Here is a 21,948-nt window from a genome sequence, read left to right on the forward strand (position 1 = left end):
TGTTCTACTCACCTGTGCGGTGTCTTCTGCTCTCTTTCAGCAGTCTTTGGATACATTGGAAATTCCATCTTTATGGGAAAAAAATCTATTGTTGTACCTGTCCCAAAAACCTCTCATCCGTCTGCATCAAATGATCTCTTGATTAAATCTCTTGAAAAGATCATCAAGGCATACATCATCACCACCACCAGTCACCTTCTTGACCCCCTCCAATTTGCATAACGGTCAGAGAGAGGGACAGATGAGCCATCCTTTTGCTCTTGCATCTGTTGTACATGCATTTGGAGGGCAGTAAAACACGTGCGTATTATGTTTGCAGATTTCTCCTCGGCATTTAACACAATCAATCCGTTGGTCCTTGCGGACAGACAGAGGAGTCTTCGTACTTGATGCTATGCTTATCACATGGATCATCAACTTCCTAACTGATAGGTCTCAACAGGTACAAGTTGGCAACACACTGTCTGGGGTGCGCACTACTTTAGTTGGAACCCCACAGGGCAGTGTTCTTTCACCAGTACTATACATACTGTATACAGACAGCTGCCAGAGCCGGTTCCCAGGGCGCCACCTGATCAAATATGCTGACGATACTGCTTTAGTCAGTCTTCTCGAAGGAGATGAGAAGGAGCATGGACTGGCTCTGAATGATTTTACTGTCTGGTGTGAGTCATCCCATCTAATTTTAAATACGTCAAAAACAAAGGACATGGTGATTGACTTTCGAAGGAACACTACCATGCACACACGCCCATTGAAATAGCGGAGTACAAATACCTTGGGCTAGTTATTGATGGGCGGCAGGGTAGCCTAGTGGTTAGAGCGTTGGACTAGTAACCGAAAGGTTGCAAGATCAAATCCCCGAGCTGTCAAGGTAAAAATCTGTCGTTCTGCCTCTGAACAAGGCAGTTAACCCACAAGGCCGCCATTGAAAATAAGAATTTGTTCTTAACTGACTTGCCTAGTTAAATAAAGGTAAAATACATTTTTAAAAACAACAAGCTGTCCTGGGATCAGTGTACTGATGCAATTTTTAAGAAAGGCCAACAGAGACTATTTCCTACGGAAACTGCACTTTTTTGATGTTGATCGAACCATCATGGTTCTCTTTTATAAATCATTCACTGAGAGCATTCTGTCCTACTGCTTGACCTGCTGGTTTGGGAAGGTTAGACAGAAAAATAGGTTGGGCAAGACAGTCAGGACTTGCGGAAAAATCATGGGACTGCAACAGCAAGAACGCATCTCTCTACCTGGGCAGAGCCCTCCATAAGGTGAATAAAATGCTTCAGAGTTCAAGTAACAGACACATCTCAACATCAACTGTTCAGAGACTGCGTGAATCAGGCCTTCATGGTCAAAATGCTGCAAAGAAACCACTACTAAAGAACACCAATAAGAAGAGACTTGCCTGGGCCAACAAACACGAGCAATGGACAATAGAGCGGTGGAAATCTGTCCTTTTGGTTTGACGAGTTCAAATGTGATATTTTTGGTTCCAACCGCCGTGTCTTTGTCAGACGCAGAATAGGCAAACAGATGATCTCCGGATGTGTGGTTCCCACCGTGAAGCATGGAGGCGGTGTGATGGTGCTTTGCTGGTGACACTGTCTGTGATTTATTTACAATTCAAGGCACACTTAACCAGCATGGCTACCACAGCATTCTGCAGCCATACGCCATCGCATCTGGTTTGCGCTTAGTGGGACTATCATTTGTTTTTCAACAGGACAATGACCCAACACACCTCAAGGCTGTGCAAGGGCTATTTGACCAAGAAGGAGAGTGATGGAGTGCTGTATTAGATGACCTGGCCTCCACAATCACCTGACCTCAACCCAATTGAGATGTTTTGGTATGAGTTGGACTGCAGAATGAAGGAAAAGCAGCCAACAAGTGCTCAGCATATGTGGGAACTCTTTCAAGACTGTTGAAAAAGCATTTCAGGTGAAGCTGGTTGAGAGAATGCCAAGATTGTGCAAAGCTGTCATCAAGGCAAAGGGTGGCTAAATCTAAAATACATAAAACACTTTCTTGGTTACTACATGATTCCATATGTGTTATTCCATTTGATGTCTTAACTATTATTCCACAATGTAGAAAACAGTACAAATAAAGAAAAACCCTTGAATGAGTAGGTGTCCAAACGTTTGACTGGTACTGTATATTGATTGTTATATTTTTCTTGATTTTAATGACTGTTCTCATTGCAAATCCTGTAACAGCAAACCCCCATGAGTATTTAAAGACAACTACTATTCATTTGAAAGGAATTCATTTGCCTATCAGCTTAAAAGAGAAAAGGTTCAGATTACTCTCCTACAGGAAACATCTGACATGAGAAATTAACGTGAAATGGATAGGCAAAGTGTTTTACGTGTCAAATAATTCTAAAAGCAGAGAGGCTGCCGTTCTTAGGTATAAAAAAAACAACCCAGATTTCATCACTGGATAAGATTGTTAAGGATTCTTAAGATATGTGATTATTACTGGTTTTCTATATGGCGAGTATATTCAGCTGGGATCAATTTATTCTCCAAATATTTACGAAAATATATTTTATTGCAAAACTTGCAAATTCTGTTTTTTCACTGGCAACACCATTCTGTGTTTCAGGACGAGACTATACCTGTCCATTGAACCCACTGGGTCGATCAAACACCTCCCAATCAGAAGGCATCTAGGAAAACTAAGGGTATACATATATTTTATTTCATTTTCTGTGTAATTAATAAATAAATATACATACACATATATATACACATATAGATATATATATATACACTGCTCAAAAATAAAGGGAACACTTAAACAACACAATGTAACTCCAAGTCAATCACACTTCTGTGAAATCAAACTGTCCACTTAGGAAGCAACACTGATTGACAATACATTTCACATGCTGTTGTGCAAATGGTATAGACAAAAGGTGGAAATTATAGGCAATTAGCGAGACACCCCCAATAAAGGAGTGGTTCTGCAGGTGGTGACCACAGACCACTTCTCAGTTCCTATGCTTCCTGGCTGATGTTTTGGTCACTTTTGAATGCTGGCGGTGCTTTCACTCTAGTGGTAGCATGAGACGGAGTCTACAACCCACACAAGTGGCTCAGGTAGTGTAGCTCATCCAGGATGGCACATCAATGCGAGCTGTGGCAAGAAGGTTTGCTGTGTCTGTCAGCGTAGTGTCCAGAGCATGGAGGCGCTACCAGGAGACAGGCCAGTACATCAGGAGACGTGGAGGAGGCCGTAGGAGGGCAACAACCCAGCAGCAGGACCGCTACCTCCGCCTTTGTGCAAGGAGGAGCACTGCCAGAGCCCTGCAAAATGACCTCCAGCAGGCCACAAATGTGCATGTCAATAGAACTTTGTCTGATGACTAATGTGAAGGGGGGCCGAAGGAGACAGGAATGAGTAATCACTGCCATGAGGTGACCACGCATTGAACACGCGCGCATTCACGTGATAGGCAGCTCTGTTCCATCGCTCAACTGAAGTCAATATAATTCTCCGGTTGGAATGTAAGATGTATGTTAACAACATTCTTAAGATTGATTCAGTACATCGTTTGACATGTTTCTACTGACTGTTACGGAACTTTTGGACATTGTCACATTATAGTGAACGCGCTTTGTGACTTTGGAATTGTTTACCAAAAGCGCTAACCAAAGTAGCTAATTGGACATAAATAACGAATATTATCGAACAAATCAAGCATTTATTGTGGACCTGGGATTCCTAGGACTGCATTCTGATGAAGTTCATCAAAGGAAACATTTATCATGTATTTTCTGGTTTCTGTTGACTCCAACATGGCGGCTAATTTGGCTATTGTTCTGAGCGCCGTCTCAGATTATAGCATGATTTGCTTTTTCCGTAAAGTTTTTTTGAAATCTGACACAGCGGTTGCATTAAGGAGAGGTATATCTATAATTCCATGTGTATAACTTGTATTATCATCTACATTTATGATGAGTATTTCTGTTGAAATACTTGATGTTTTTGGAACTAGTGAATGTAACGCGCGAATGTAAACTCAGATTCTTTGATATAAATATGAACTTTATCAAACAAAACATGCATGTATTGTGTAACATGAAGTCCTATGAGTGTCATCTGATGAAGATCATCAAAGGTTAGTGATACATTTTATCTCTATTTCTGCTTTTTGTGACTTCTATCTTTCGCTGGAAAAATGGCTGTGCTTATTGTGGTTTGGTGGTGACCTAACATAATCGTTTGGAGTGCTTTCGCTGAAAAGCATATTTGAAATCGCTTTGGTGGGATTAACAACAAGATTACCTTTAAAATTATATAAGACACATGTATGTTTGAGGAATTTTAATTATGAGATTTCTGTTGTTTGAATTTGGCGCCCTGCACTTTCACTGGCTGTTGTCATATCGATCCTGTTAGCGGGATTGCAGCCATAATTAAAGAATCAATGGAATCTCTATATGGAGAACGATGAAACATCCAACATATCTCCTTCAATAATTTGGGAAGCAGGCAAGACAGTTATGAGAGGGAATTATTTGTAGTACTACATTGATTACTGCATTGTTGGGTTTAGACCTGGCAAGGCATTGAAGGCATTTCACTAATTGTGCACGTGACATTAAAACTAAGATTATTTCATCTTGCAGTTTAAAGAGAGAAAACATTAAAACTACAGTTGGACTTAGAGTTAAGTAAGGCAACTTGAAGATTAATTTAAAAAGAGTTCAAAGAATTACAAGCTGCAAGATCAGCATTAGACTAACTGCTTACAGATAAATCAAAAGCATCTCTTTTCCAGGCTAGACACAGATTATATGAATATGGAAGTAAGCAAAGTCTCCTCCTCTCAAGACTGGCAAATAATATAACTGCACCAGATGCTATCCCTTCATTAAAGCATCAAATCAGGGGTGGAACGATTCAACACTAGAGAAATTAACTGTCGCTCTACAGTTCAGACTCCAGCAATAATCTGGCTGACATGCAATCCTTTCTGGATAAACTCTCTCTCCCAACAATACCTGTGGGAGACAGAATTACAATGTAAGAGATATCCGAAGAATAAATACAAGAGGCAATTAAACCCTTAAAAAACGGGAAATCCCCAAGTCCTGGTGGGTTTAGACCAGAGTTTTATAAGAATTGACAAGACTTAACAGAATCCCTATTTAGGAATGTATACAGACTCCTTTGCCAATGGCGAACTACCTCCAACTTTAAACCATGCTAATATTTATCTTATTCTTAAAGGTAAACCAGCAGAAGACTGCTTGAGCTATAGGCCTGTGTCCCTTATTAATGTGGACAGTAAACTCTTATCTAAGAACCTAGCTAGGAGACTAGAAAGATTTCTACCACCTTTAATAAAGCTGGTAGACGCAAAGGCATTCATTCATAAATTTCATAAATCTCCTCAGCATAATACAACACGGTGAGCAATCACAACATAGGCTCACTGTTCTATCACTGGATGCTTAGAAGGCATTTGACTGAGTAGAATGGCCATACCTATTTAAAGTAGGTATTTATCATTAACTGGATAAAGTTGATATACCATGCCTCTCAGGCCAGTGATAAAATGGAATGCAGTCACACAGTTTTTTTGGGGGGGTGGGGGGGGGGACATGCCAGGGCTGGCCCTGTCATTTGCCTTGGTATTAAAGCCCCTGGCAGAGGCTATACATACCCAGGAAGGTCTTACAGGTGTCAAGATTGTAAGACAAACCCACATGCAGATGATATTTTGTTATTCATTTCTAACCCAGAAATGTCCATTCCAATTCGTATTAAGAAGTTTAGTGATTGTTCTGGTTACAAAATACATATTTATAAAGTTATGCCCCTAGGGCGCTTGGGTGACTATTTGAACAACTTTCCATTCAATTAGTCAAAAAAAAAAAAAAAAAATTTACTTAAAAACCTGCCCAACAGCAACTTACCATCTGTACTTAGAGCAGCTAAGGAAAACCTAGACAGGTTGATCGACTTGCCATTATCATGGCTGGCTGGAATTCCTCTGATGAAAATTAATGTTTTTCCAAGACTTTAGCATCCTCTCCAGATGGTGCCATTATATATTCACACACTGGAAAATACTTTTAATGCGCTCAATTAAGAAAAATAGGCTGAGAATGAGTAAACTGCAGCTACCATACAATTTAGGAGGCCTGGCACTACCTAATTTGCTATTTTATAACTGGGCATGTCATGCTCACATAATGGCTCAGAGCTTAACCTTGCTCTAACTGGGTCAGTAATGACTGCTGCTTCACATTTCCATATGCATTTAAATCAGTTTCATGACTGGTAACAGAAACTCTGTCAGCACAGAAGTCTTTGTGTGCAGTTTGAAGGAAGTTGCTAACTAACGCTAGCGCAATTGCTAACTAGCGTTAGAGCAATGACTCGAAGTTTATGGGTATCTGATAGCATGTTAGTAGATACCCATAGACTTTCAGTCATTGCTCTAACGCTAGTTAGCATTGGTCCACGAAACTACCTCTAATTTCCTACAGACATAAAAATGGTATCCACGAGTTTGACTCTGGGGAATTAGGTAAACGGCCGCATTGCTAAATCCCAAAGAATCCCTTTAAAGTCTGGAGAGATATTTGCAAACACCTTGGGAGAAAGGATTACTTCTCCGCTCGGACTCCCCTTATTAATAACAAGGTCTTCCCCCTGGTGTTTCTAACAGCATTTTCCACCTCTGGTAACAGAAAGGTAAAAGGTCAATAGAGATGTTTGATGGGGATATTGCTATTGTTTCAGCAAATCCAACAAAAATGTGCTGTATCACACAGACAATTCTATGCGTATCTTATTGAATCCAAGATGGTGTTCCCCCCACAGAACCCAATACGAACCACAGTTGACAAAATTGTATTGCAATTTTTATGTTGTCATATACACTAATGTTGAAAATAACACAAGTGCTCTGATTAGGGTATGGGAAACAGAGCTGGAAAGAGGGCCAGAAATTCAAAACTGGATAAAAGATGTGCTCGAGGCATGACAATTGTTCATCTGCAAGGTGCAAGAGATACAATATAAAGATTATGCAAAAGGTTCATATGACTCCCATTATATGTAATAAAATGAATGCAAAATCATCTGATACCTGTAATATGTGTAAGAAGGAAAAAGCCACTCATGGCCATCTGTTTTGGACTTGTCCATTAATTACAATTTTCTGGGAATGGATAAAGGAATTCCATTCTAGGAATTCCATTCTAGGAATGGATAATGCATAAGTGTCATTGGAAATAGGCCCTCATTTACCATAGCACAGCTCAATCTTTAAAAAAAATACTCTTTGTTGGCCGCAAATGTATTCTCCTTAACTGTATGAACTGCCAGCCACTAACAATAAATCAGGGGAATTATGAGGTCTTTAAAGTGCTGCCACTGGAGAAAATGAGCACTATATTTAGGAACAAGGAAAGAGATTTCTTCACAATATTGGATCTCTTCCCCCTAAACTTGCAGATACCCTAAGAAGTGTCAATATACAAATACTATGGGTCTTTCGTTGATACAACTGGACCCTGGCCCTCTTGACTCYGCTTTCTTGTATGGAATACATTTTGTGGTATAGCTAGCTGTAAGGCAAGGCCTCAATACTCCGTTAGGGGTATTTTGTTTTCTATATACACTACAGCCACACCCTTTGCAACAGTCAAATTAAGGAAGGCATGTATGGGAAAAAAAATCGTTAGAGGCAATGAAACATTGTAAGAAAGCAGAGAACTCAAAGTGAATGTACAATTGTTAGTGTGTTTTTATTTGCTCTCATTGTTTTGTTATTTGTTATGCTATGTTTTGTTAGCGTTTGTTTTTTGGAAATCAAATATATGTACATATGTACAATTTGTTTATGATGTTGACCTGAAATGAAAAAAAAAATTAAGATATTTTTTAAAAGCTTTGGGGCAGGCTTTCATTGACCAGTGGGTTGTCAAGCCCTCGTACAGACCAACAACGGTATAATTCATAGAAAGCCTGCCTCTTTACACTAACGACAGGTGTGCGCCCATAATTCCCGCTGTCAAAATAGAACAAATATATCTGACACCCACAAAGCAACAGCGAGTGCACTAAGACTTATGTTTGCATTTGGATTGTTAAAATAGAGCCCTCAAGGCATCTACAACTAGGTTCGGTTTGTACCTAGCAGAACTTGGTTAGGTGAAGCGAACGTCTGCCTCACATACTCCCTCAAGATCTTTGGTCAAAAAACAAGAAAAAATCTGCAATATTAAAAGTTGTTTGTCCCACTTGAGACTAGGCCTGGGCGGTATACCGTATTTTATGATATACCGGTATTGATGCAGGGACCGGTTTGGGTTTTTACTTTACCTTCTACAACGGTATTTGAATGTTTGGTTTGTTAAATGTGATACGCCATGTGTAATGTCAATTTTTATAGTTTACTTCGCTACTTGAGTCATCTCTCTCCCCTCTTTCTCTCCGTGCCACTTTCCACACAGACTTAGCCACGCTCCCTGTCACTCAAGGAGCACATTTGATGTTCCTCAACCACGAGACACTTGCGTTCAGTCTGCATGGCCAACGCAGCACATGTAACAATGTTGATGACAACAATGCTGTTTTCACTTTCCTTCTTAATATAAATACACTAGCGTTCTATAATGACACTATTAGTTTGTGTTTCTGTTAGGAATTTTGTTAATAATAACTAAAACAATTTCTAGATTTAGATAAAACTATAACTAATTGAACTCTGCACGCCTAGTGAAAAGAGATTTGTGCTGTGGGTTATAAAGTAAGCAAAAAGGGTCGTTAAACTATGGTTGAACTGACCCAACTTAGCCCTGAGATGTTTAGATAAGGCAGTGAGTAACTTTTTAGGTCTTCCATTATCTTGAGTTGTCTGCTAAAGTGGTAATAAATTATAGTGAGCCTTCAGGAGAATAGATTATATTGTSTGTCATGTGTGTRCGCTGGGAAGTTGGAATGAACTTTTGAACCTGTTTTATATTGGTCAGGAGGAGGAGATTTATTCTGTAACCTATGACGTCATATCTTGTATATAAACTGTTGTTTATGGTCAAATGGTAGCGTGCTCCGAGAATAAATACTATTATCTAATTTTAATAAGACTGTATCCTGTCTATTTTATGTTAATAAGTATCTTACAAATTCTTATAAATAGACAGATTGATTTTAATTAATGAGTACATTAGAGGAATTATTTAATTCCCTTAACAGTTTCTTACATCAGCATGTTGTTTGTKYRWSWGYWTCTTCTAAATCAAAGAGGAATATGTAAAGCAAGAGTATGTTAGCTACATGAAGTAGCTAAGAGAATAYATGCAATGTAGCCAAAGCTTATAGGGTCCCCTAGATAACACTTATCAGCACTTTAGTTCCTACCCTGTCACAAAAACTCCTCCCTGGCATTTTAATTCGTTGTCATCTCAAACACTGTATTCAAAGTATTATATTCTAACTATAGAATTAGAATAGTCATTCTATTTCCATGATTCCAACAGTTTTGCTCTAATTAGCAAGTCAAATCGCGATTGCAACATTTGGTTAAAAATAAGTCCTAGATTATTTGCCCATACCGTGCAGCCCTACGTGGCAATGTAGGAATTATCTCAATTGAGCAGTGGTGTAAAGTACTTAAGTAAAACTACTTTCAAGTACTACTCAAGTCATTTTTTTTGGTATCTGTACTTTACAATTTTTTATTTTTGACAACTTTTACTTCACTACATTCTTAAAGAAAATACTGTACTATTTACGCCACACATTTTCCCTGACGCCTAAAAGTACTCGTTACATTTTAAATGCTTAGCAGGAGAGGAAAATGGTCCAATTCACATACTTGTCAAGAGAACATCCCTGGTCATCCCTACTGCCTTTGATCAGGCACACTCACTAAACACAAATGCTTTGTTTGTAAATTATGTCTGAGTGTTGGAGTGTGCCCCTGGCTATCCTAAAATATAAAAAAAACAAGAAAATGGTGCCATCTGGTATGCTTAATATAAGGAATTTGAAATTACTTATACTTTAACTTTGATACTTAAGTACATTTTATCAATTACATTTACTTTTGATACTTAAGTATATTTAAAACAAAATACTTTTAGACTTTTATTCAAGCAGTATTTTACTGGGTGACTCACTTTTACTTAGTAATTTTCTATCAAAGTATCTTTACTTTTACTCAAGTATGACAATTGGGTACTTTTTCCACCACTGCAATTGAGCGCAGGAAATGCAGAAATYATAAAAGTGCTGAAATTTGTTTTGGTTGAAGTTGMATTGAACAGTATAAAACAAATCAGAATGGCTAAAGACTCATTGATATCACTTAGAATGTATGTGTTACCACCCAAGGATCACTCACTACTCATAAGCAAATGTAGAACTTTTATTATTCAAAAACCAAAAATATCGTCAAATACAGTCAAACCGTCCATTTTATTTTAAATACCGTGATATAATACTTTGGCCATATCGCCCAGCCCTACTTGAGACAATGTATCAATAACATACCCAGTAAAACTTCCTAAAAATAGCCAGAAACAATTAAGATAAATGAAGAAATCTATCATTAACTTCTCTAGGGTAGGTGAGACGCTAACGTCCCACCAGGCCAACATCCGGTGAAACCGCAGAGCGCTAACATTTTAAATACACCATTCGTTGGATTAAACATTCTTGTAAATACATGTATCTTACATCATTTAAAAGATGAACGTCTTATTAATCCAGCCGCTTTGTCAGATTTCAAAAACGTTTACTGCAAAAGCAAACATGCGATTTTCTGAGGACGGCGCCCCACACACACAAGCATTACTAGCATTTTCCAACCAAGCATTAGCGTCACGAAGGTCAGAAATAACAATAAAATAAATCGCTTACCATTGAAGATCTTCCTCTGGTGGCAATGCCAAGTGTCCTAACTACACAGTGAATGTTCGTTTTGTTTGATAAAATCCATTTTTATAGCCTAACACGAAACATTTGTAAACCGGTTGTGTCGTGATTTCCGTCTCATTCAACTTTGGACGAAGCGTTCGTGGTAATTACACACACTAAACAAACGTTTATCCAGTCATGGTTGGTTTCATTGCAATCCTCTGGTCCCTCTGGTGCAATCCTCTGGCAATCCACTAACACAACCATACATGATGGCTCTTTTCCCGGGATGTATTGACCGAAACAAACCGATTGGAAGACACCAATCAATGACCTCATTGCGCACCAATGGTAGGACCGGTCTATCGTTGATTGACTGTATTTTGGCCCAATGACCACTGATCATCTTGAAATCTAGCTTGGAAGATAGCCAATGAGCTGAGGTAAACGGCAATGTGTAATGGTTATACGTTTGAAGACCAGCCTTTGTCGTACACTCTGGCGTAAAAGAGGTTCATTCGCCATTGCAAATCCTACTTGACGGAGCCACGAGGAGTGTAACGCATAGCAGTACATATTCAATAGCATTTTCAACAAGTTTATATATTTAAATTATGGCGAATAAATCAGGAAAAGCTAAAACAAAGTCTAGAGTCTGTGAACACCACAACCAGTGGTGTTCACCTGCCCAGATTCATCTCTGCAGGCATGAATGTGCCTCAGGGCAAAAAGGGCACAGTAGGGAGACGTCGTTGTGCGCTTTGTCACAGGAAATGCCCCATCACCTGCACCACCTGTTCAGTAAGCCTCTGCTTTACAGCAGAAAGAGACTGCTATGGGCCATGGCACCAGCAGCACAATATTGTGTAGAGGACTGAGGGTCTTCACAATATTGTAAATAGAAAATGTGTAAATAGTTACCCTTGTTATTTGTTTGTTTATTATTATTTATTTGTTTAAATAATTTTTTCCATATATATATATATATATATATATATATATATATATATATATATATATATATATATATATATATATATATATATATTTATTTTTTGGGGGTGTGTTAGAATAGCATTTATGTATTTTGTTTATAGCTCTTTCCTTCAAAATGTATCACTGTACCAATTCGGCCACTTGGGTACATTTGTGTGGGACACCTGGGTGACTTCATGCTCAATTTCATGTAGCTCGCTCATTTTTGAAGTTATCTGTCTAAAACTTTGCTATTGTTGCCATCTTATGTTCTTCATTCAAATCATCCACAGCATCCTATCTGTATGTTTGGCTGTTCTTGGACATTTGAAAGATGCAGCAACAATAAAAAACAGAAAACGTATGTTTAATTCCTTGTATTTTCTTCTACCAGATCTATTGTGTTATATTCTCCTACATTCAATTCACATTTCCACAAAATTCTGAGTGTTTCCTTTCAAATGATACCAAAAATATGCATATCCTTGCTTCTGAGCCTGAGCTACAGGCAGTTAGATTAGGGTATRWCTTTAGGCGGAAATTGAGAAKAAGGGGGGATGCCCCAAATAAGTTCATTGAAGTTTTTGCTGAGGAGGTCTATATTCGCACAATTTTAGATCTAACTAAGATGTTTGGTGAAATATTTCAAGTGAAAAAAAATTGCAGGAAAGGTAGTCTCCTCTCGTTGAATGACAAACATTTAATTGAAGCATCCTTACTGTTGACCACTCACAAAGGGGCGTAGACGTTGACTACCGAACTTCGGCTTACCTCATGAAARAAATGTGCACTTGAACAGCCAAAAGAAACCCTGCCGAATACAACATTTCTGCAAACTGTGTCGACTGGTAAGCATAGAGTAAGCTTTAGAATCCCTCATCGTACCACATACAGATTTCCATTACAGCTGTATGCTTAGAAAGTTAATTGAATCCTAATCTGTCAAAATAAACATCAATTTTGACACACCAGTGTTGGGGGTAAAGCGAAAGCGTGTGAGCAGTTGCTAACTAACTGGAAGTAATTTCAGCTAGTTAGCTAACTAACCTGGCTAACTGTGGGGCAAAAACAATGTATAGTTAGTTAGCTATAACACTGCCCTGTGCTAGCAAACATGACGCTGCCACCAAAACTGGCAAGGTATTTCTAGRCAATGTTTACATTTTGATGTTTTGTCTGCACTTTCCAAGCATAGTGACATAAGTTACAGTTGAAACGTGCTACTTACCCCAGCCGTGTGGCAGGGGCCCAAGTGGGTCAAACTCTTTGTTTGCTGCAGCTATTTGCTGATCCTGGAGCTACAATGGAGAAACAAGGAGGTGAAATTAGCAGAGTTTACAGTACATGTGTTGAATAATGCTTCTTTACAATAGTAGAAGGGAGGGAACCTGTGTGGGGGTTGACAACTCACACCCTGTCGTATATGTAAGTATAAGAGGATTCTCTTTTCCCTTCCAGTATTGGCGAAAGGAATGTCCTTTGTTAACAGACACCCACCGAAACTAACACGTTAAAAAGTGAATACTGGATCAATATTTCTAACATAAGAACGTGGGGAATTGTCAGAGATGATCTACAGAAAACAAATGTCATATAGGCTGTTATTTTGTGATGTCATAAAGACTTTGACGATATACTGTAACTTGAAAAGTATACACACTATATGCACAAAGTTTTCATTCAATACGTTGGACATATAAAAAATTATAAAAGTGTTTTTGTTAAGAGAGGGCTGATTAGCCTAAAAACCCATGCTGTAGCTCTGTTCAAGACTACATGACCAGTCTTGGAGCCATGGGCAACTAAGGAGGTCATTGTGACCTCTTGTGGACAATCAGAGCCTTAAAAGCGCGCCAAATGAATATCAAACGAACTACCTTTCCAGGGTGGCCCGGTTCCGAGAGCTACACCGCGGCATCCCACGAAAATACATTCATGATTTCTTACTCCAAGCGGGCAGCGGTTCATGTGCAAAGTATATGATTACTGTGAGAGTAGGTTCTAAATGTACCAAAGTATTATGTCTCTGTCCCTCTCTGCCCCCCCCTCTCTCCATCTCTGTTGTAACAAGCCATCATATTATGTCAGTCTGCTAGGGACCTGTTTGCTTCGTATTAAGTTTCTAGTCAATAATCTATACAGTGTGTGTGTTTATCCTTTGTTATTATTTAGTTAGCTAATAAATAAATAATTTAACCAATTTGTGTAGTGCTGAATCATAAGTAAGGCTAGGGTTTTTGCAGATGCAAGGAGGATACAACGTTCAGAATGATGATATGAGGTGATGATTAATAAGTTGACTGTTATCAATGTAATAGATATATACCTTCTTGAGTTTAATTCGGGAGATGGTAACTCTTTAAACAACTTTTTCCGTGGTGCTCAAAATCCTAATGAGTTAATTGTTTTACACTATGAATTTAAAAACGGGTAACAATTAAACATAGTCAGAGACAACAGTCCTCAGATTAATCAAGGTCACGTCACGACAGTGGCCCAATCCCATTTCCACCCCTAGACCCTATGCCCTATACACTTGTGGAGATCTGAGATGATTTGACAGGTGTAAGCAATTTGGTAATAGTTTCAACTTGCCACTTTGATAAGCTAGGAGGTTCTAAGGCTAAGTTTCACCATATTGCCTACACCTTTCAAATAATCTCAGATCTCCACAATTTAGGATTGTGCCAGTGCAGGGAAGTGAACAAGTGCACACTTTGGGAGGAAGAAGAGAGTATTGCAAGGTAGCCTGTGTCTTACCCCAAAAATGAACCTCTGGTTGAACTGCTGCATGGCCCCCTGCAGCTGGCTGCGCTGGTGCTGCCACTCCTCATAGTTGCGCACAGACTCCTGCGTGGGGCGCTGCCACGTGGTGGTCCGGGTCATGTGGTCCACGAAGTACACCCTGCCCATGGGGTCCACACGCCGCTCCCAACTACACGGGACAGGAGGGGAGAGGCGAGTGAATTTTGTATGACGGCAAAATTACGAAGGCCCTGGTTGAATAGTTCAGAAATAAGGATCCATTTCCAGTGCACCTTTCTTGAAGTAATCACAGATCTGAAACCGTTGATTTAGGTGTAAGTAATAGGGTGGTAACCTTGCTTACATCTATCCATTAACTTATACACCAAGTGTACAAAACATTAAGAACACCTTCCTAATATTGAGTTGCACTGCCACTTTTGCCATCASATCAGCCACAAATTGTTGGTGAATGGACTCTACAAAGTGTTGAAAGCATTCCACAGGGATGCTGGCCCACATTGACTCCAATGCTTCCCACAGTTGTGTCAAGTTGGCTGGATGTCTTTGGGAGGTGGACCATTCTTGACAYACAGGAAACTGTTGAACATGAAAACCCAGCAGTGTTGCAGTTCTTGACACCTATTACCTGGCACCTATTATTATACCCCGTTAAAAGGCAATTCAATATTTTGTCTTGCCCATTCACCCTCTKAATGGCACACATACAACRCATGTCTCAATTGTCTCTAGGCTTAAAAACCCTTCTTTAACCTATTGTCTCCCATTCAGCTACACTGATTGAAGTGGATTTAACAAGTGACATCAATAATGGATCAAAGATTTCACCTGGATTCACCTGCCCAGTCTGTCGTGGAAAGAGCAGGTGTTCATGTTTCGTACACTCAGTGCACAGTGATTCGGAAAGTATTCAGACGCCTTGACTTTTTCCACTTTTTGTTACTTTACAGCCTTATTCTAAAATGCAATAAATAAAAATCCCCAGCAATCTACACAGTAACCTATAATGAAAAATKTGTTTGAAAAATTAAAAACTGAAATARCTTATAACATTTGTACTCAGACTCTGTGCTATGAGACTCAAAATTGGSCTCAGGTGCATCCTGTTTCCATTGATCATCCTTGAGATGTTTCTACAACTTGGGAGTCCACTTGTGGTAAACTCAATTAATTGGACATTTGGAAAATTTGGAAAATAAACCCCTGTCTATCTAAGGTCCCACAATTGACAGTGCATGTCAGAGCAAAAACTAAGCCATGAGGTCGAAGGAACTGTCTGTAGAGATCCGAGACATGATTGTGTCGAGGCACAGATCTGGGGAAGGGTACCAAAACATTTCTGGTCATTGAAGGTCACCAAAAGAACACAGTGGCCTCCATCATTCTTAGATGGAAGAAGATTGGAACCACCAAGACTCTTCCAGGAGCTGGCCACCCAGCCAAACTGAGCAATTGGGGGAGAAGGGCCTTGGTCAGGAAGGTGACTGAGAACCTGATGGTCACTCTGACAGAGTTCCTCTGTGGAGATGGAAAAACTTCCCAAAAGGACAACCATCTCTGCAGCACTCCACCAATGAGGCCTTTACGGTAGGGTGGCCAGACAGAAGCCACTCCTCAGTGAAAGGCACATGACAGCCGCAATGGAGTTTGCCAAAAGGCACCTAAAGACTCTCAGTCCATGAGAAACAAGATTCTCTGGTCTGATGAAACCAAGATTGAACTATTTGGCCTGTATGCCGAGAGTCATGTCTGGAGGAAACCTGGCACCATCCCTACGGTGAAGCATGATGGCGGCAGCATCATGTGGTGGGGATGTTTTTCAGCGGCAGGGACTAGGARACTAGACAGAATCGAGGGAAAGATGAACGGAGCAAAGTACAGAGAGATCCTTGATGAAAACCTGTTCCAGAGAGCTCAGGACCTCAGACTTGGGCGAAGGTTTACCTTTGAACAGGACAACGACCCTAAKCACACAACCAAGACAACGCAGGAGTTGATTCGGGACAAGTGTCTGAATGTCTTTGAGTGGCACAGTCAGAGCCCGGACTTGAACCCGATAGAACATCTCTGGAGAGACCTGAAAATAGCTGTGCAGCAACACTCCCCCATCCAACCTGACAGAGCTTGAGAGGAGAAGAACGGGAGAAACTCCCCAAATACAGGTGTGCCAAGCTTGTAGAGTCATACCCAAGAATACTCAAGGCTGTAATCGCTGCCCAAGGWGCTTAAACAAAGTACTGAGTAAAGGGTCGGAGTACTTATGTTAATGTAATATCTGTTTTTAAATTTRTAATAAATTGGTAAACATTTATAAAAACCTGTTTTTGCTCTGTTATTATGGGGTATTGTGTGTAGATTGATGAGGGGGGGGGGATAATTTGACATTTTAGAATAAGGCTGTAACCTAACAAAATGTGACCCATTTCAGGAAACTAGGCATATAGCCATTTGAATAAAAAATAAAAAAATCTAAATGCATTTTTTTGCAGAAATGCCTTCTGGAACATGTAAACTTTCATGTGCCTTAACAAACTTGTATGCCATCTATAAATACGAATGAAATTGTTAATTCGAAGCATAGTTGGTTTAGCCACAGAAAAAGTAAGCAACCTTCCCACTAGCCATGATTGGCTGAGATAATGAGTGGGCTGGACATGCCGAGATGAGTTCGGATTGGTCTGCCATATAGCACACTTCTGTCTCTTTGAGCTGGTTAGTGTGTRTGTAGGTAATCCTAACACAGCTATTTTATTTAAATATATTGCTTAGTAGAACTGTATAAATCAAATCAAATTTTATTTGTCACATGCGCTGAATACAACAAGTGTAGACCTTACCTTACTTACAAGCCCTTAACCAACAACGTAGTTCAAGAGAATTAATAAAAATCTTTTTTTTATCTAATCAATCAAAAAGTAACAATACATTTACATAACAATAACGAGGTTATATACAAGGGGTTGCTCTCCATTTTCTGGARGACCGAGTTTTGAAATCAGTGGAATTAGAGTATGACAGCTAAGGAGATGGAGAAAACACCTGTCTCTGGATTACATCTTCAAACTAAGGGCAACCGCGACAGGGAGAAGCGTCCAACCATCCAGAAGCGGCACTCTTAGTGGCTGGGGACTTGAATGCAGGCAAACTTAAATCAGTTTGACCAAMTGTTTTATCAGCATGTCACATGTGCAACAAGAGGTAAAAAAAMWAAAAWWWAAWAAAWWAAWWAAAWAAAATAAAACTCTAGACCACCTTTACTCCACACACAGAGATGCATACAAAGCTCTACCCCGCCCTCCATTTGGCAAATCTGACCATAWTTCTATCCTCCTCATTYCTGCTTACAAGCAAAAACTAAAGTAAGAAGTACCAGTGACTCGCTCAATACGGAAGTGGTCAGATGATACAAATGCTACGCTACAGGACTGTTTTGCTAGCACAGACTGGAATATGTTCCGGGATTCATCCAATGGCATTGAGGAGTATAYCACCTCAGTCACCGACTTCATCAATAAGTGCATCGATGACGTCATCCCTACAKTGACCGTATGTACATAGAGGTCGACCGATTAGGAGGACCAATTATTGATTACCGATTATTGGAGGACCAAAAAAAGACAATACCGATTAATTGGCCCATTTTATATATATTTGTAATAATGCCAATTACAACAATATTGAATTAACACTTTTATTTTAACTTGTTATAATACATAAATAAAATCAATTTAGTCTCAAATAAATAATAAAACATGTTCAATTTGGTTTAAATAATGCCAAAACAGTGTTGGAAAAGAAAGTAAAAGTGCAATATGTGCCATGACAAAAAACTAACGTGAGAACATATGAAAGCTGGTGGTTCCTTTTAACATGAGTCCTCAACATTCACAGTTAAGAAATTTTAGGTTGTAGTTATTATAGGAATTACAGGACTATTTCTCCCTATACCATTTGTATTTCATTTACCTTTGACTATTGGATGTTCTTATAGGCACTATAGTATTGCCAGCCTAATCTAGGGAGTTGATAAGCTTGAACTCATAAACAGCGCTGTGCTTCAAGCATTGCGAAGAGCTGCTGGCAAACGCAGGAAAGTGCTGTTTGAATGAATGCTTACGAGCCTGCTGCTGCCTACCACTGCTCAGTCAGACTGCTCAATCAAATCATAGACTTAATTATAATATAATAAACACAGAAATACGAGCTTTAGGTCATTAATATGGTCAAATCCGGGAACTATCATTTCGAAAACAAAACATTTATTCTTTCAGTGAAATACGGAACCGTTCTGTATTTTATCGAAAGGGTGGCATCCCTCAGTCGAAATATTGCTGTTACATTGCACAACCTTCAATGCTATGTCATAACTATGTAAAATTCTGGCAAATTAATTAGGTTTATGTTAGGACGAAATGGTCTTCACACAGTTAGCAACGAGCCAGGCAGCACAAAATGCTGCATATACCCTGACTCTGCTTGCACTAAAGGCAAGAGAAGTGACACAATTTCCTGCTAAAATGAATTTCTTTTAACTAAATATAAACAAAATATTCTTTTAACTAAAAAAATATACTTGTGTATTGATTTTAAGAAAGGCATTGATGTTTATGGTTAGGTACATTGGTGCAACGACAGTGCTTTTTCGCGAATGCGCTTGTTATATCATCACCCGTTTGGCGAAGTAGACTGTGATCCGATGATAAATTAACAGGCACCGTATTGATTATATGCAACGGAGGACAAGCTAGTTAAACTAGTAATATCATCAACCATGTGTAGTTAACAAGTGATTATGTTAAGATTCATTGTTTTTTATAAGATAAGTGTAACGCTAGCTAGCAACTTACMTTGGCTCCTTGCTGCAATCGCGTAACAGGTGGTCAGCCTGCCACGCAGTCTCCGCGTGGCGTGCAATGTAATCAGCGTCCAAAAATGCCRATTACCGATTGTTATGAAAACTTAAAAATCGGCCATGGTCGACCTCTAGTACATATCCCAACCAGAAGCCATGGATTACAGGCAACATCCGCATCGAGCTAAAGGCTAGAGCTGCCGCTTTCAAGGAGTGGAACACTAATCTGGACACTTATGAGAAATCCCGCTATGCCCTCAGATGAACCATCAAACAAGCAAAGTGTCAATACAGGAGTACGATTGAATCGTACTACACCGGCTCTGACACTCGTCGGATGCGGCAGGGCTTGAAAACTATTACGGACTACAAAGGGAAACCAAGCCGCAAGCTGCMCAGTGACGCAAGCCTACCAGGTGAGCTAAAAGCATGCACAAGAGCACCAGCTGTTCTGGATGACTGTGTGATAACGCTCTCAGTAGCTGATGTGAGCAAGAACTTTAAACAGGTCAACATTCACAAAGCCGCGGGGCCAGACGGATTACCAGGACGTGTACWCAAAGCATACGCGGACCAACTGGCAAGTGTCTTCACTGGCATTTTCAACCTCTCCCTGACCAAGTCTGTAATACGTACATGTTTCAAGCAGACCACTATATAGTCTCTGTGCCCAAGGAAGCGAAGGTAACCTGCCTAAATGATTACCGCCCGTGCACTCACRTTGGTAGCCATGAAGTGCTTTGAAAGGCTGGTCATGGCTCACATCAACAGCATCATCCCGGATACCCTAGACCCACTCCAATTCACATACCGCCCCAACAGATCCACTGATGATGCAATCTCATTCGCACTCCACACTGCCCTTTCCCACCTGGACAAAAGGCACACCTATGTGAGAATGCTGTTTATTGACTACAGCTATCTGGGTCSMCAGATATTCAAAAAGTTCTACAGCCGCACCATCGAGAGCATCATGACTGGTTGCATCACCGTCTGGTCTGGCAACTRCTCTGCATATGACCGTAAGGAGCTACAGAGGGTAGTGCGTACAGCCCAGTACATCACTGGGGCCAAGCATCCTGCCATCCAGGATCTATATAATAGGCGGTGTCAGAGGAAAGCCCATAAAATTGTCAGAGACTCCAGTCACCCAAGTCATAGACTGTTTTCTTTGCTACCGCACGGCAAGTAGTACCGGAGCGCCAAGTCTAGGKCCAAAAGGCTCCTTAACAGCTTCTACAGTTGTTCCTCCTTTAAAAGTTGTGTCATACATTCTCTGGCATGTTATTTAGTTGTCAACCATTATTACATTAATGCAAATTAGTGCTAGTTTGACCACCAGAGGGCAACTTTGAGAAGCATTTGATAGTCTCCCATATTGGCATTAGAGAATTTAAAACATTTTTTGTAATAACATTGTACATTGGATTGATTTGAAGAAATTTGGTTTAATTAAGTTGATTAATATTGTGGTGTTTCTATTCCGAGAAATGTAAAACTCCGGGTTTCTGTTATGATGGAATGGAAAATATTGCGCTGTACAACGTGGCGGTTGGGAGTAGGCTACAGCATAAAAAGATTGGAGGATTCTAAATTAAAACCTAACTTGATTATTAAGCAGCCATCACTTGCTTATATTCAGTCAACACATACAGTTGAAGTCAGAAGTTTACATACACCTTAGCCAAATACATTTAAACTCAGTTTTTCACAATTCCTGACATTTAATCCTAGTAAGAATTCCTTCCCTGTCTTAGGTCAGTTGGGAGCACCACTTTATTTTAAAGAATGTTAATTATATATTCAGCTTTAATTTTTTTCATCACATTCCCAGTGGGTCAGAAGTTTACATACACTGAATTAGCATTTGGTAGCATTGCCTTTAAATTGTTTAACTTGGGTGAAACATTGCGGGTAGCCTTCCACAAGCCCCCACAAGAAGTTGGGTGAATTTTGGCCCATTCCTCCTGACAGAGCTGGTGTAACTGAGTCAGGTTTGTAGGCCTCCTCGCTCGCACACAGCTTTTCAGTTCTGCCCACAAATGTTCTATAGGATTGAGGTCAAGGCCTTGTGATGGCCACTCCAATACCTTGACTTTGTTGACCTTAAGCCATTTTGAAACAACTTTGGAAGTATGCTTGGGGTCATTGTCCTTTTGGAAGACCCATTTGCGACCAAGCTTTATCTTCTAACTGATGTCTTGTGATGTTGCTTCAATATATCCTCATAATTTTCCATCCCCATGATGACATCTATTTTGTGAAGTGCACCAGTCCCTCCTGCAGCAAAGCACCCCCACAACATGATGCTGCCACCCCCGTGCTTCACAGTTGGGAAGGTGTTCTTCATCTTGCAAGCATCACCCTTTTTCCTCCAAACATAACGAAGGTCATTATGACCAAACAGTTCTATTTTTGTTTCATCAGACCAGAGGAAATTTCTCCAAAAACTATGATCT

The 21,948-nt window shown here is 39.8% G+C and overlaps 1 protein-coding gene across 1 annotated transcript in view; it reads right to left on the reverse strand.

Annotated features, from left to right (window-relative positions):
• LOC111961855 (E3 ubiquitin-protein ligase Itchy) overlaps window positions 1-21,948 on the reverse strand; it is a 69,054-nt gene that overhangs the window by 22,940 nt on the left and 24,166 nt on the right. Inside the window, exons 10-11 of the mRNA XM_023984450.2 lie at window positions 14,632-14,806; window positions 13,100-13,169 (exon numbers count right to left, since the gene is read on the reverse strand). Of these exons, the coding sequence (XP_023840218.1) occupies window positions 13,100-13,169; window positions 14,632-14,806 (245 nt within the window). The remainder of the gene's footprint in view (window positions 1-13,099; window positions 13,170-14,631; window positions 14,807-21,948) is intronic.

The sequence above is a fragment of the Salvelinus sp. IW2-2015 genome, linkage group LG1 (genome assembly GCF_002910315.2).
Source record: "Salvelinus sp. IW2-2015 linkage group LG1, ASM291031v2, whole genome shotgun sequence".
Lineage (NCBI taxonomy): Eukaryota > Metazoa > Chordata > Actinopteri > Salmoniformes > Salmonidae > Salvelinus > Salvelinus sp. IW2-2015.